This window comes from Lissotriton vulgaris, chromosome 9, assembly GCF_964263255.1.
Source record: "Lissotriton vulgaris chromosome 9, aLisVul1.2, whole genome shotgun sequence".
Lineage (NCBI taxonomy): Eukaryota > Metazoa > Chordata > Amphibia > Caudata > Salamandridae > Lissotriton > Lissotriton vulgaris.
In genome coordinates, this window is record NC_141697.1 from 1060427448 (window position 1) to 1060444133 (window position 16686).

General features: G+C 48.3%; 1 protein-coding gene across 1 annotated transcript in view; it reads left to right on the forward strand.

The window, feature by feature from the left end:
- Positions 1–16686, forward strand: part of DNAH1 (dynein axonemal heavy chain 1) — an 822394-nt gene that overhangs the window by 437556 nt on the left and 368152 nt on the right. The window contains exon 20 of the mRNA XM_086939555.1: positions 425–678. Coding sequence (XP_086795681.1) covers positions 425–678 — 254 coding nt within the window. The remainder of the gene's footprint in view (positions 1–424; positions 679–16686) is intronic.

Below are 16686 nucleotides of genomic sequence, written 5' to 3' on the forward strand. Positions count from 1 at the left end.
TAAACAGATTTGAAATTGTGTTTGAGTTATGACCCATGTTTTTAAGGGAGGACTGCTACAGAAAAAAGGAGTCAAATATGTCTGCATGCACCTTGGTAAAAAAAATAGAATCAAAATATTTGAAACATCTCAGTGTGGGCTATTGGGTAAATCAGGGGTTTCCAATGTTTGTGTGCGAGTTCCAATTGCAGACCAGATTTTCAACTCATCTGCCATGAGTCTATATGGGAATTAGTTATGTAGCAAAATGTTATTCTGAAAATCTTGAATGGACCTTATCCTTGTGGACCACTCTTGGACACCTAGGTGTTGACTAATGGTCAGGACACAGATTTTGAAACAGGTAATGAGGTATCAGTGTATTATGCATCCTACATATGTGGCATTTGAAGTAACTGATTTTGCTTGACTGTTAACTTTGCAGCAATCCAGGATGTGGCTCAGGAGTTTAAGAACAGGATTGAGGACTTCAGACCATTCATTCCACTTTTCCAGGGCCTACGTAATCCAGGAATGAGGAACCGCCACTGGGAATTGCTTTCTGATGAAATCCAAATTAATATCAAACCCAAGGCCAGTTTAAATTTTACACGAGTTCTAGAGATGAACCTGCAAGATCATATTGAGAGTATAGCAAAAGTCGCTGAAATTGCTGGCAAGGAATTCTCCATAGAACAGGTAATTTTTAGCTCTTGTGAAAAAGTGGGAGATTTTGATATAGTGCTAAAAATGGATAATGAAAAAGAAAGAGGTTATGGAGGATAAAGTAGTTAATAAACCTTCTTGTGAGTCTATGCTTTAGGCTGCAGCGATAGGACGCATGCTTTTTTTGTTCAGTCCTTTGACTCCTGGCATATGTTCAACATTGTTAGCATAGCAAACACAGAGACATTGTCACACTGATTCCCTCCTTGACCCAATAAATGGCTTAAAATGGACAATTACAAATAGGGTCTTTTTGTGAATGTTCACATATTCGATTGGTTAGCAGCTTCCTTGCCGAACCACTCTTTCTACCAATTTGAACTACAAACCTAACACAAGATATTCTGTCTTGAAAAAGTCCTGGCCTGCTGGCCCTTAGGCAAAACATGTGTCGGCTGTTCTTTGCTCTAGCACATGCTTTAAAATTAAAAAAAGACTGCCACAACTGCGTGCTGCCTGCATATATTGCGTTCAATACGCAACGTTTGGGATTCATTTATCCAACAAATTCATACAATGAAGAGGGCACAAACCAATCGCACATGTGAAGATTTACCCTAAATAGGTGGCCTCTGTGTGAAACCACTGTTTTGGTATGTGCCATAACATAAATTGGGTCCTGACAAAAAATTGTGTGGGAATCCTGGTAACACCCATCATCCACAAAGACTCACTTTTTGTGAATGTATTGAAAGGAGACTTTACTTTGAGGAAGTAGCTTGGATGGAGTACATAGTTTTTCAGATTACTAACATATGCCTAAAACATTTTAGTCCATATAATTTGGGAAGTTGCTCTTTCAAACAGTTATTAAAAGGGCAGCAAGATGCACTCAAGATTCCAAGTCAGAGTAGTTCACTTAATGCTGAGCGAGAAAGTTCTTGGCTTGAGCTTTATTCAGATTTTGAGAAATGACATGAGAAGAAACCGATATGTTTTAATTTGTAAGCAACAACCTATACAACAGCACATTAGCTGCATGTTCCAACTGTTTTCTTTTGGTCTTGAGCAGATTATTGCTCTGAGAAAAATGCCTTGACCTGGTTATCTTCTTAAGCAACAGAATGGATAGATTCTATACGTTCAATTGATCACCAAAGGGTCAACTGCATGGATACTTATATGGAGGATCCGCAGGTAAAGTACTTTAACTGTCTCCTTTTGGAACTTAAGGAGAATATCCTATAGCCTTAAATGAAGTTTGATAGGTTTCTTAAATAGGGGGATCCTCCTATTTTCTGGTGAGTTTAATTGCCAGGTCTTTGGCATTGTCATCACTGGAAATGTTAGTGTCAGAAGTATTTTTTACCTGAAATTTAAAGAAGGGGAGCCAAATGGGCCTTGACGTTAACAGTTTGCAGTGCTGTACACCACCTTTTATTTCGGCCACCTTTGAATATCGTGAATCATACTTCACCTTCAGTACCAACCATGCACAACCCCAAACATCCTCAAGTCAAGAGTTTCACTCAAACTCATACTGAATTTACCATTGAATTCCTCAGTTGCAAGTATGCCAGGTTTGGCTTCTTTTATCACAGCATGAGTACATACAAGGCTAGGCATGAGGAGGAAAGAGGTTTTTCAAAGCATTTGCATGATTTAAATCCCTTTTTTACATCCATAGCAATCATGCTAGATGTTGTGCCTCCTCCCCACTGATACATAACTCTCTACAACACAAGTTGTCTCACTAGCTACTCATTATTTTAAAATACTATAGAATATGTACCCCTTAACACATCTCTTCAGTCCAGGATACAGCTCAGCTCATACGTCCTTTCATTTCAACCACTTGCTACATGAAATCTGTAGGAAAGTAGGATCTGCTTTCATGGTCACCCTCACTTTTTGCTGGTTTCATTATTTTTTTCTGACAAGTCTGATTGGGATCCTGCTAATCAGGACCCCAGTCTCTGTGTGCCCTCCCTAAATTGGACATGGTGAGTACTTAGGTACACTCCAGATTGGCTACTGGTGTACCCTTGTAAGTCCCTAGTATTTGGTACCAAGGTACCCAGGGCATGGGTACACCAGGGTTCTCCACTCGGCTGAAGCATGTATTATGCCACCCATGAGAGACCACTCAAATTTTGATAGCAGGCCTGCCATTGAAGACTGTGTAAGCTGGTGCTTGCATCATTTCCGACAAATATAATTAAAACCTGTAAGTCACCCCTGAAGGCAGGGTGCCAGGTCCTAAGTGTGAAGGTGCCCCTGCATGAGCGGGAAGCGAACTATGGCTGCTGCCACCCAGAGACACTATTCTGCAATCTTGCTGCTGAGCCAAGCTCTAGCAGGGGAAGGCAGGACAATTGGTTTCCTGTCACAGGAAGGTGTGACCACCTCCCAGACAGGACTTAGTGTATTGAGACATGGTGGGGGCGCTTGCCAGCGCCACTAGACTGCTTGGAAGCCTCCTTGCATACTCCAGTTGGAATCAGTTCAGGGAGCTGTTGGCTCCCGCTCGGGCGGAAAACTGGACAAAGGACATGGGATTATCCTCCCAACAGTCCAGCTCTTCCTCTGGGAGGGACCCCTGAATCGTCCCAAACCTTTTCTCAGGGTACTGAAGGGCTTACATGTGGGTGGGTCCCTAGATTCATTGTGGGACAAGATCCAGATCCGAAACCATTACATCTTCAACTGTCTGGGCACTTTGGACTTCGTTGGACTTCGCTTTGGGAACCGAAACTGCAACTGGGAAGACTCCAGCTGCTCCTAGTCTTGTCGTCCTTTCCAGTCTTCGGAAACATCTGTGCCCTTGCTCCATATAGGTTCTTCATTAGGTCTGTGGACATCCAGGACACCGAAGAGGTTTCCCTTGGAGTGAAGGAGTCACTCCCCTGCTTCTGCAGGCATCGCAATGCAGCTGACCGCTCTGCTGATCCTGGGCTCCCACAGACTCCAAAAAGCTCATCAACACAGGTGGTGGTTCTGCAACTCCCTCAAGGCCTATACTGTCTTCACAGCATAGTTTAGGCCAATATCCCTCTTCGGAACCGCTGGGGCAGTACCACTGTGCACCGCGTCGACTTGCCGCTGAAAAGGCTTGTTGACTTTCTCCTCCAGAGATCATTGGGCTCCAAGAAGCTCCAGCCTCAAGCATCTCCTGCAGCCATGATCTTCGCCTGCACCGCAACCCTTGCACCGTGGGCCTTCATCTTTTGGTGAGCTGCTCGAAAACTTAATGTGACTCCTGTGCCTCTGACCTGTGGGTCCTCTCAAGTGTCTGCTCTGGCTTTAGTGGGCTCCTCTGCTTGCTCAGTGCCTACTCTGACTTACCTGCTTGTGATGAGTCACTTAGACCTTGCTGGTCCCGACACTGCACCTTTTTCAACAACTTTTTCAACAACTATGTTGGTTGCCGTTCCCAAGGCTTGTTGTTGCCCCTGCCTGAACCCCTGGCTTGTTGTTGCCCCTGCCAGACACTGAACCCCTGGCTTTTGACATCCGATGTGACACAGCCTGTGAATGGCTATTTGTCTTCCACGGCATCGCCTGGTCCACCTGGTACTGCAGCTTCGAGGGCACCGTCAACTCTTCTGCATCCCGACATCGGTGTGCATTCTCTTCTGTGCCTCTTGGTCACTCCTGAGAGGCATAAACTCTGTCCCCTCTGCTTGCAGGTACCTCTCAACTTGACTCCACCTTTGGGTGTCGCCAGACTCTTTTGTCTTCTTTGCCAGCGGTATCTTTCCTGAAGTCCTCCATTGTGGTCTACAGCAGTTTCGGACCTCACTTTGCACTTATACACCCGTCTTCCCTGGTGTAGGTATCCTGGTGCCTGGGGTATCCACAGGTTGGGGTGACCCTCCAACCTTCCATCTTCCACTGGATGTCTTCAGGGTCTGCTGGGAAGGGTCCTCTTTCTTTAAGACTGCAACCAACCGCGTCTTACCCATTGACATGTATTGAGCACGCGGTCGTGTTCCCACTCTGCACATGAACTCCGTGGGGTTCCTAGATACTTACCTTGGATGGTTCCTTGGGTCCCTGACTCTTCTACGTCTTCTAGATGAATATATGACGTTATTCCGCAAACAGAAATCCCGCATACCATGACTCCGCATTTATTACTCCGCAGTACCATCACTCCGCAGTACCATCACTCCTCAATCTTTTACCCCGCATATAACTTTACCACGCATGCCTTTACAACGCAAAGGCATGTGTGGTGAAGTTTTAAACTTTGTAAACTTAGTAAATGTACTTACCACTTACCATATATATATATATATATATATATATATATATATATATATATATATATATATATATATATATATATATATATAATCTCCAAAAACAAGGTTGCCCAAAGTGGAAAAGCCTCACATGAGGGGGTATACACACAGCTCGCTGCTGGTAGCAGAGCAACAGCTTGTCAGGCCCCATTTCCTTCTCGTGCCATACGCGTTTCGGGCGTCGTCCCACCCTTGATCACTGGCTAAGCAACGAAGGACTCCGCATATTCAAACACACCTGTTTTTATTTTGGAATCACGTCCAACCCGCATAGGTTGTAGCAAAGCATTATGGTCTCTGTAGTGAAAGCTACAGGACTTCAGGGTGCCACAGACCTTGATCGGTGCCAAAGTCCTTGCAATGTTCCAATGTCTGTCCCAAGTGGGTAAAATGAAGCAAAAACATCACCATCACGCTGCCAATATGTGCCAGCAGCTCAGGCCCCCCTCCTTCTGATCGCCGCTCTCGTTACTTGAGCAGCGCAGATCCGCCAGAACCAGCAGTGGGCTTTTCCGCGACCCGGCGAGCCGCTTTAATATCCAAAAACAAGGTTGCCCAAAGTGGAAAAGCCTCACATGAGGGGGTATACACACAGCTCGCTGCTGGTAGCAGAGCAACAGCCTGTCAGGCCCCATTTCCTTCTCGTGCCATACGCGTTTCGGGCACAACCTATGTGGGTGGGACGTGATTCCAAAATAAAAACAGGTGTGTTTGAATATGCAGAGTCCTTCGTTGGCATGTTGAATGTTCTCCGGTCGCTGCCTGCACTTTGCCAATGACACCCGAAACGCGTCTGGCGTGAACACCGAGATGAGCAGAGCATCGCCCAATGTGACTACAGCTTCCGTGATTAAACTATGGTAATGAACACTTACTGAGTGGCTCTTCCTTGAGGCAACTTTGTGTGATTTAGATTGAGCTGCTAGCCTAGCCGCGGGAGAGCCTCACCACTCGCGTGGGCCCGTGGAGACATCAACCAATGCCTTCAATTACGGGAGTAAGTACCAGCGCGGATGGCATCATAATGCAGCATGTTGTGGAGCTGAACTGAACATTATCCCACTGTGGAAATACTTTGTTTTTATGTGTGCAGATAACTTACTGGAGGTTAATAACATTGCAACTATGGCACCCAGAAGGCTGCGCAAAAAGCGGCCACGCCCACTGGGGCAGGATGCAGAACGTTAAAAGGAAGTTGAATGTTCTCCGGTCGCTGCCTGCACTTCGCCAATGATTAAGGGCTGACACCCGAAACGCGTCTGGCGTGAACACCGAGATGAGCAGAGCATCGCCCAATGTGACTACAGCTTCCATGATTAAACTATGGTAATGAACACTTACTGAGTGGCTCTTCCTTGAGGCAACTTTGTGTGATATAGATTGAGCGGCTAGCCTAGCCGTGGGAGAGCTTCACCACTCGCGTGGGCCCGTGGAGACCTCAACCGATGCCTTCAATTACGGGAGTAAGTACCAGCGCGGATGGCATCATAATGCAGCATGTTGTGGAGCTGAACTGCACATTATCCCACTGTGGAAATACTTTGTTTTTATGTGTGCAGATAACTTACTGGAGGTTAATAACATTGCAACTACGGCACCCAGAAGGCTGCGCAAAAAGCGGCCACGCCCACTGGGGCAGGATGCAGAACGTTAAAAGGAAGTTGAATGTTCCCCGGTCGCTGCCTGCACTTCGCCAATGATTAAGGGCTGACACCCGAAACGCGTCTGGCGTGAACACCGAGATGAGCAGAGCATCGCCCAATGTGACTACAACTGCCGTGATTAAACTATGGTAATGAACACTTACTGAGTGGCTCTTCCTTGAGGCAACTTTGTGTGATTTATATATATATATATATATATATATATATATATATATATATATATATATATATATATATATATATATAGTAGCCCCCAACACAAAATTACGAGCTGAAACGATCCGTTTCAGGTGAGCCCGCCGCCACTGGGTAGGAGGAGCTTAAAAGGAATGACTGTGAGGTGTTTTCACTGCTTAAGAACTACGGCGTTTGACAAAGGCACGAGCTGAAACCGGTTACGCCTAATGTTTCTGAATAAATTACTGCTAATGAGCTCCTGGCGTCCCTTGAATTCTTCTGCAAGTAGGAGAGCATCGACTTTGTATTTACGCGTTTCCATTAACGCGTTCAAGAGACCCTCTACAAGCGGCCGTGCAACTAATGGGAAAATGAATTGGTGCCGAGGGTTCGGAGGATTACACGGCCCGCCACAGAAGCGTAGAGGACCAACAAGCAGCTGGGGACATCGGGCTCATACAGTGCAGAATGACGCTGACACTGAAGTGAGCCGAGCTGCGATACCTCGAGGCGGATGGCAGAGTGAAAGGAACTTGTGCAGCCACTTGGATTTTAAATATGGTGAAACCCGAACAACCTGAACAGACTGTAAGCCCGTAGTACTCTGGGACTGGTAGTCCCCAACACAAAATTACGAGCTGAAACAATCCGTTTCAGGTGAGCCCGCCACCACTGGGTAGGAGGAGCTTAAAAGGAATGACTGTGAGGTTTTTTCACTGCTTAAGAACTACGGCGTTTGACAAAGGCACGAGCTGAAACCGGTTACGCCTAATGTTTCTGAATAAATTACTGCTAATGAGCTCCTGGTGTCCCTTGAATTCTTCTGCAAGTAGGAGAGCATCGACTTTGTATTTATGCGTTTCCATTAACGCGTTCAAGAGACCCTCTCTACAAGCGGCCGTGCAACTAATGGAAAAATGAATTGGTGCCGAGGGTTCGGAGGATTACACGGCCCGCCACAGACGCCTAAGAGGACCAACAAGCAGCTGGGGACATCGGGCTCATACAGTGCAGAATGACGCTGACACTGAAGTGAGCCGAGCTGCGATACCTCGAGGCAGATGGCAGAGTGAAAGGAGCTTGTGCAGCCACTTGGATTTTAAATATGGTGAAACCCTAACAACCTGAACAGACTGTAAGCCCGTAGTACTCTGGAACTGGTAGTCCCCAACACAAAATTACGAGCTGAAACAATCCGTTTCAGGTGAGCCCGCCGCCACTGGGTAGGAGGAGCTTAAAAGGAATGACTGTGAGGTGTTTTCACTGCTTAAGAACTACGGCGTTTGACAAAGGCACGAGCCGAAACCGGTTACGCCTAATGTTTCTGAATAAATTACTGCTAATGAGCTCCTGGCGTCCCTTGAATTCTTCTGCAAGTAGGAGAGCATCGACTTTGTATTTACGCGTTTCCATTAACGCGTTCAAGAGACCCTCTACAAGCGGCCGTGCAACTAATGGGAAAATGAATTGGTGCCGAGGGTTTGGAGGATTACACGGCCCGCCACAGAAGCCTAGAGGACCAACAGGCAGCTGGGGACATCGGGCTCATACAGTGCAGAATGACGCTGACACTGAAGTGAGCCGAGCTGCGATACCTCGAGGCGGATGGCAGAGTGAAAGGAACTTGTGCAGCCACTTGGATTTTAAATATGGTGAAACCCGAACAACCTGAACAGACTGTAAGCCCGTAGTACTCTGGGACTGGTAGTCCCCAACACAAAATTACGAGCTGAAACAATCCGTTTCAGGTGAGCCCGCCACCACTGGGTAGGAGGAGCTTAAAAGGAATGACTGTGAGGTGTTTTCGCTGCTTAAGAACTACGGCGTTTGACAAAGGCACGAGCTGAAACCGGTTACGCCTAATGTTTCTGAATAAATTACTGCCAATGAGCTCCTTGTGTCCCTTGAATTCTTCTGCAAGTAGGAGAGCATCGACTTTGTATTTATGCGTTTCCATTAACGCGTTCAAGAGACCCTCTCTACAAGCGGCCGTGCAACTAATGGAAAAATGAATTGGTGCCGAGGTTTCGGAGGATTACACGGCCCGCCACAGACGCCTAAGAGGACCAACAAGCAGCTGGGGACATATATATTTGACAATAATAATTTGTAACAAATATTTTAAAAAAAAGAAAATATATATATATATATATATATATATATATATATATATATATATATATTTTTTTTTTTTTTAATTACTATTTTCACCCTAAAAAAGAATTCCACCCTGCTCCCTTAAAATACCCCAGCACCCTTAAACACTAACCCATCCTTACCCTAGAAATACCCATGTACCCCAAAACGTAGCCCTGAACTCTAAATTACCCCTGTACCCCTAACCCCAAACCTACCCCTGAACCCTAAAAATGCCCCATACCCCAAAACCCAAACCTACCCTTAACCCTAAAAATACCCCTGCACCCCAAAACCCAAACCTACCCCTGAACCCTAAAATACCCCTGTACCCCAAAACCCAAACATACCCCTGAACCCTAAAAATACCCCTGTACCCCAAAACCCAAACCCAGCCCTGAACCCTAAAATTACCCCTGTACCATAAAACTTAAACCTACCCCTGAACCCTAAAAATACCCCTGTACCCCAAAACCGAAACCTAGCCCTGAACCCTAAAAATACCCCTGTACCCCAAAACCCAAACCTAGCCCTGAACCCTAAAATTACCCCTGTACCCCAAACCTACTCCTGAACCCTAGAAATACCCCTGTACCCCAAAACCCAAACCTAGCCCTGAACCCTAAAATTACCCCTGTACCCCAAAACACAAACCTAGCCCTGAACCCTAAAATTACCCCTGTACCCCAAACCCCAAACCTACCCCTGAACCCTAAACATACCCTTATACCCCAAAACCCAAACCTAGCCCTGAACCCTAAAATTACCCCTGTACCCCAAAACACAAACCTACCCCTGAACCCTAAAAATACCCCTGTACCTCAAAACCCAAACCTAGCCCTGAACCCTAAAAATACCCCTGTACCCCAAAACCCAAACCTAGCCCTGAACCCTAAAATTACACTTGTACCCCAAAACCCAAACCTACCCCTGAACCCTAAAAATACCCCTGTACCTCAAAACCCAAACCTAGCCCTGAAGCCTAAAAATACCCATATACCCCAATACCCAAACCTATCCCTTAACCCTTAAATACCCCTGTACCCCATTACCCAAAACCAACCTTAAAATACCCCTGAACCCCTAAAACATATACCCCAAATCCCCCAAACTGAAACCATATACTTACCTTACACTTAAATATTAAAAACATATGCTTTTACCATTCATGCTTTTACAACGAATTTCGTTGTAAAAGCGTGCTTGGTAAAAGCATATAAGATGTAATGGCATGCGTTGTAATATTTTGCGGAGTAAAGGTACTTGCGTTATATTGGTATGAGCAGTTAAGTTACGCGGAGTAAAATTTGCGGAATGAAGGTGTTTTACCCTTCTGGATCCATTCTCCACATAGGTTGTGGTTTGCCTTCCACTATTTTAGAATATGATTTGGTATCCCCCTGGAGATCATTGTTTATTTGTGCTACTTATGTGTTCTATTATCAAAGTGTTGTCTGTAATGTGGTTATATCTTCAGGTAGGAGAAATTGCATTGTGTTAGTGTGGGTTTATAAAAAAAAAAAAAATTCTAACTACACTGTGTGGTTCTTTTTCACTTAACCTACACCATAAGATTAAGTACTGGTAAAACAAGTTGCTTTACACTCCTTCTGGACTAATCCTGAAGGTCTGGATTAGCGCAATGGGCTACACTTACATAAGTGAGCACCATATACTAAGCCAGCCTCCTACAAACACTGTAAAAAATGTTTTGATTTTCCACGGTATATTAGTTTGATTGATTGTATTATATGTAATCTGTGTATTTTGGACAGCCAGAATAATACATGTTATTGTTGAATCAATCTACATTGTCGTGATTTGTGGACATTAAGAAGTTCCATGTGCGAAGGCAAGTAAGAAATCACTAATAGCTCTTGCACTGCCTGATAGGGATCATCATTGGCCCTTCATTTCCATGCTTAATAATAAGCATTTCTTACAATTTCTGCTGAAATTGTGACACCCGACAGGACGACTTGTAGTTTATACTTTTTGAAAGTAGACATTTTCTTGCTTAACCATTCTGTGTGCTGGTTTGTGTATTGACTGTTTGGTTTGTGAGTGACAGGGGCTGAGGATGTGTATTCACTGTAGACAGTCACTATGGGGTTTGAGGTGTGTCCTGCCTTTCATGGTAACTCATAGTCGGGCTGAATAGGTCTGGTCTGCACTTAGAGAGGTGGGAGGAGTTTTCGCTTGGATCTGGATAGGCAGTGTCTCCTCTGCACAATGCTGTCTCCAACTCCTATAGCGTACCTGGGCCATTGAGGGCAGAACTGTTTTGGACTGGGCTCACAGACCCTTGCCACAAAAAGGACAAAGAGGAAATTTTGTATAATTATTGGGGCCATAACCCCAGGAATTGAGAACTCTTTTGGATCAAGGAGCCTGCCTAGAAGAAGAGCTGAAAAAGCTGTGAGGAGTAACTACCACTTTGCTGATTGCTTTGCTGTGTTGGCCTGCAGTGGCTGCTTCTGTCTTCGGCAGAGAAAGACAGGACTGAACTTTCTGCAACTTCTTTTTTTGAGTTTCTCCAAGGGCTTGAGGTAGACCATGCCCCCTGTTCAAGGAGTCTCAAGAACAGCAAAGACTTCAAGTTCATCTGGTACCAGCACTAGAAACGGTGTGTTTTGTGCTGCAACAGAAGAAAAGGCAACCTGATGCCACTGCTGGCTCCGTGTCCTGAAGGCACTACAGAGGGCACCACCGCACTTTGCACTGCACCCCTGTTCTCACCATCGATGCCACGCACCGCTGCCAGTGAGCCACTGCATGCACCGTGACCTGTGGGTACCGCGCTTTGCACTGCCTCACTTCACTGCGCCGCCCTGGTATCCCCGGTGACGACGCTTCAATCAATCAATCAATCAATCAATCAAGAAATTTGTAAAGCGCGCTACTCACCCGTAGGGTCTCAAGGCGCTGGGGGCGGGTTCCGCTACTGCTTGAACAGCCAGGTCTTGAGTTGCTTCCTGAAGGAGAGGTGGTCTTGGGTAAGACGGAGGTGGATGGGGAGGGAATTCCAGGTCTTGGCTGCCAGGTAGGAGAAGGATCTTCCTCCCATGGTGGCTCTTCGGATGCGTGGAACGGTGGCGAGGGCGTGGTTGGTCGATCGTAGTTGGCGGGTGGGAGTGTAGAAGGTCAGGCGGTTGTTGAGGTACCTGGGGACTAGGTCGTGGAGGGCTCTGTGTGCGTGGGTGAGGAGGCGGAACGTGATTCTTTTGTTGACGGGGAAACAGTGCAGGTCTCTCATGTGTCCGGAGATGTGGCTGTGGCGGGGGATGTCCAGGATGAGTCGTGCGGAGGCGTTCGGGATGCGTTGGAGCCTTTTCTGCAGTTTGGCTGTGGTTCCGGTGTAGAGGGTGTTTCCGTAGTCTAGTCGGCTGGTGACAAGTGCCTGGGTGACCGTCTTCCTGGTTTCAGTGGGGATCCATCTGAAGATCTTTCGGAGCATGCGTAGGATGTTGAAGCATGAAGACGAGACGGCGTTGACTTGTCTGGTCATCGACAGGGAGGAGTCCAGGATGAAGCCCAGGTTGCGCGCGTGGTCCGTTAGTTAGGGTGCGCTGCCTAGGGCCGGGGGCCACCAGGAGTCGTCCCAGGCTGATGGTGTTGATCCAAGGATGAGGACTTCCGTCTTGTCTGAGTTCAGTTTCAAGCGGCTGTTCTTCATCCATTCGGCTACTTATTTCATCCCTTCGTGTAGGTTGGTTCTGGCGGTGGCGGGGTCGTTGGTGAGGGAGAGGATCAGCTGGGTGTCGTCGGCGTAGGAGATGATGTTGAGGCTGTGTTGGCGAGCGATGGCTGCGAGGGGGCTCATGTACATGTTGAAGAGGGTGGGGCTGAGTGATGAACCTTGTGGTACGCCGCAGATGACTTCGGTGGCCTCGGATCTGAACGGGGGGAGGCGGACTCTCTGGGTTCTTCCGGCGAGGAACGAGATGATCCACTCCAGTGCCTTCTCTTGGATTCCGATGTTGCTGAGGCGCTGCACTAGGGTGCGGTGGCAGACAGTATCGAACGCTGCGGAGAGGTCCAGGAGGATGAGGGCCGCTGTTTCCCTGTTGTTGAGCAGGGTTCGGATGTCGTCAGTGGCTGCGATGAGGGCGGTCTCCGTGCTGTGATTGGCTCGGAAGCCGTACTGTGAGTGGTCGAGGGATCCGTTTGTCTCGAGGAAGGCGGCCAGCTGTCTGTTGACGGTCTGCTCGATGACTTTGGCGGGAAACGGGAGCAGTGAGATGGGGCGGTAGTTCTTGAGGTTGGTGGGGTTTGCCGATGGTTTCTTCAGGAGGGCGCTGAGTTTGGCGTGCTTCCAGCTCTCCGGGAAGGTGGGGGTGTTGAAGGAGCAGTTGATGATGTCCCGGAGTTGGGGTGCGAGGACGGAGTCGGCCTTGTTGAAGACGTGGTGACGGCATGGGTCGGTTGGTGATCCGGAGTGGATAGTGTTCATCGTTCGGATGGTGTCTTCGGTGTTGACTGGGGTCCAGGCGCGGAGGGTGGTGGTGGGGTGCGTTGGTTCTGTGGTTAGGTGCGTGGACTGTTCACCGAAGCTGTTGTGAATGTCTGCGATCTTGTTGTAGAAGAACGTGGCGAGTGATTTGCAGAGGTCTTGCGAGGGAGTGATGTTGTTGTTTCCGCCGCTGGGGTTGAGAGCTCTTTGACGATGATGAAGAGCTCCTTGCTTTTGTGTGCGTTGTTGTCTAATCGTTCCTTGAATGCTGTCTTCTTGGTGGTGTGGATCAGCTGGTGGTGTGTGCGGGTGGCGTGCTTGAGGGCGGTCATGTTGTCTGTGGTCGGGTTCTTTCACAGGCTTTCCTCGAGGGTGCGGCAGTTCATCTTGGAGTTCTTGAGGTCGTCGTTGAACCACGGGGCTTTCTTGCTTCCGGGCCTGCTGGGATGGGTTTTCAGGGGTGCAAGGTCATCGGCGTAGTTGGTGATCCATTGTGCGAGGTTGTGAGCTGCTTGGTTGGGGTCCGTTGATCTGGCGGGAGGGTTCTAGTTCAGTGACGCGGTGAGCTGGTCGGTGGTGATCTTGTTCCAGTTCCTGCGGGGGACCTATTGCGGGAGGCGGTGAGTTGTGTTCTTTCTGAAGCTGAAGTGGACGCAGCTGTGGTCTGTCCAGTGAAGTCCGATTGAGTGGCTGAAGGAGATGTGCTTGCTGGAAGTGAAGACTGGGTCAAGCGTGTGTCCGGCGTAGTGGGTGGGGGTGTTCACCAGTTGCTTGAGTCCGAGGTTAGCGAGGTTGCCCAGTAGGGTGGTGGTGTTGTTGTCGTTGTTGTTCTCCAGGTGGAAGTTGAGATCCCCTAGGAGGATGTAGTCGGCGGAGGGGAGGACGTGTGGGCTGATGAAGTCTGCGATGTCTTCGCTGAATTGTGTGCGGGGTCCTGGGGGTCTGTAGATGAGGGTGCCTCTGAGTGTGGTCTTGGGGTCGGTGTGTATCTGGAAATGAAGATGTTCGGCGGCTGTGAGGGTGTCTTTGGAGTTGGACAAGATGCGGATGGTGTTTTTGTGGACGATGGCGATGCCTCCTCCAGTCTGGTTGGCGCGGTCCCTCCGGATGATATTGTAGCCGTCCGGGATGGCTATGGCGATGTCGGGCGATGAGGAGGCGTTCATCCAGGTCTCCATGAGGAAGGCGACGTCTGGGGATGTGGTGTCGAGCAGGTTCCATAGTTCCACGGCGTGTCTGTGGACGGAGCGGGTGTTGAGCAAGATGCACTTCAGGTGGTTGCTGTAGGTGCTTGGCTTGGCGGGTGCGGGTGGGTTGCAGGTCCGGATGCAGGTGAACTTGCAGGCTTGGCAGGTGAAGGGTCCGGGGGTGCGTCCTGGGGTGGCTTGGTGGCATCCGGGGAGGCGTCCGGTGTTGAGTGTGTGAGGGTGGCGGCGTCGTACGTCCGGCGGGTGGGATGGCCTCTGCAGGGGCCAGGAGGTCTGGCGTGGGGCCGGTACAGGCGTGGACGGGCGCAGACAGACTTACCTTTGGCTCGCCTTTGGCGCGCATAGGGCGCACACGCGGACTCTGCCATAAATAGAGAGTGGGGGGGGCGGAGCGAGGGAGGAGCAGCTGGGAGGCGGTAGCGGGGAGGCGAGTGGGGAGGGGAGCGATGCGAGGAGAGGCTGAAGGAGCGGGGTTGGGGCCGCGGGGGATCAGCGGCAGGGAGCGGGGAGCGGGGTGGGTCAGCGGGAGCACGGAGAGGAGAGGACCGGAATCCAATCAAGGACACAACAGTGAACAGGGGCAAAACAGCACGGAGAGAGCAAAATACAATCAGGGGCAACAGCACGGAGAGAGCAGAATTACAATCAGGCACAGTAGTGATACCAGGGGGGGAACAGGGGCACAACGGCACGGAGAGAGCAGAGTACAATCAAGGGCACGGAGAGAGCAGAATACAATCAGGGGCACAGAGAGAGCAGAATACAATCAGAGGCAGCAGTCAGGGGCACAATCACGGAGAGATCAGAATACTATCACAGAAAACAGGCAAAGCTTCACGCCAACATCAATGCCGCTGCTTGCACAGTGGTTTGAGGGCACCCCTCGTAAGTTACACGATGCACCGCCCCATCCTGCACTCAAGCCTTGGCCTACCGACGCCAGCGGCATTGACTCCGTTCATCCGCCCAAAACAGCGCTTCACTTTGCACCGCAGCCCTGGTCTCACCGATGCTATTGGACAACCATCACCGAGCCGCTGCCTGCATCGTGACCTTATGGTACCGCACTGCTGCACTTTGCACCAGAGCACCGACACCAGCACCACTGACTTCAACCGCACGGAGTTCGTTCTGCAACACGTGTGACTTTAATAGCCCAATGACTCTTGCACTGACCTCCGGAACTGTCGCCTAACGAGGCCCGCTCTCCGGAGCTCAGCGCGAGGTTCCAATGCCCTGCATTTCTAAATGTACCGTAGCTGGCCCGCGATGTCTGGATTTGTTGTTCATGACACCGTGATAGCCCCGGGCGGAGCTATCATCTTCAAGGAACTGTATTTTATGTCTTTTTTTGCTTATTGATATTTCTAAGAACTGTATGGTGGATCATTATCCTTTTTGGTCTTGTAATGCACAGATAAAACATTGGATACTTTTCTAAAACTGGTGTGGTGTACTTCTGTAGTGTTTTCACTGTATTACTGTTGCTTATATGCAAATGTTTTACACACTGCCCCTGAGATAAGCCTGACTGCTCGTGCCAAGCTACCAGCGGGGAGCTGGGGTTATTTTAGAAGTGTATCCCCCTTATACATTTTCTCTTCCAAAGGGAGTGGAGATGGGCCTTCAATTTGCCCAACCTTATTCTTGGACTCAATGATGACCTCCCATGGATGAGTTTATCATGAGCATGAGCATCCTTCGTGAATTGTGTCACTTGACCATCTTTTTTGACGACTCAATTGAACACGTGAAGCTCAATTGTCTTACTACATATACAAAAATTACCATAGATGCCTGACTTCTGAAACACAATTGATTTTTCATTATGAAAATACTGATCAAACCCATGACTCCACCTCTGTTTTTTGGCCTCCACCTTTTAAAAAAATATATATTTATATCATGTTTTAGACACTATAGAGGAAGTTCTGAATTTCCATGTACTCGAAATAATCACAACTCCACTTATGGACAAATCCACATTGTATGTTTTTTTCAAAAAAACCTTGAGATTTCAACATTTGTCCCACGTTTGGGATATACAGTTCCCAATGACCCTGAATATAACCTTCTTTATTGGACAGCTTCACAGA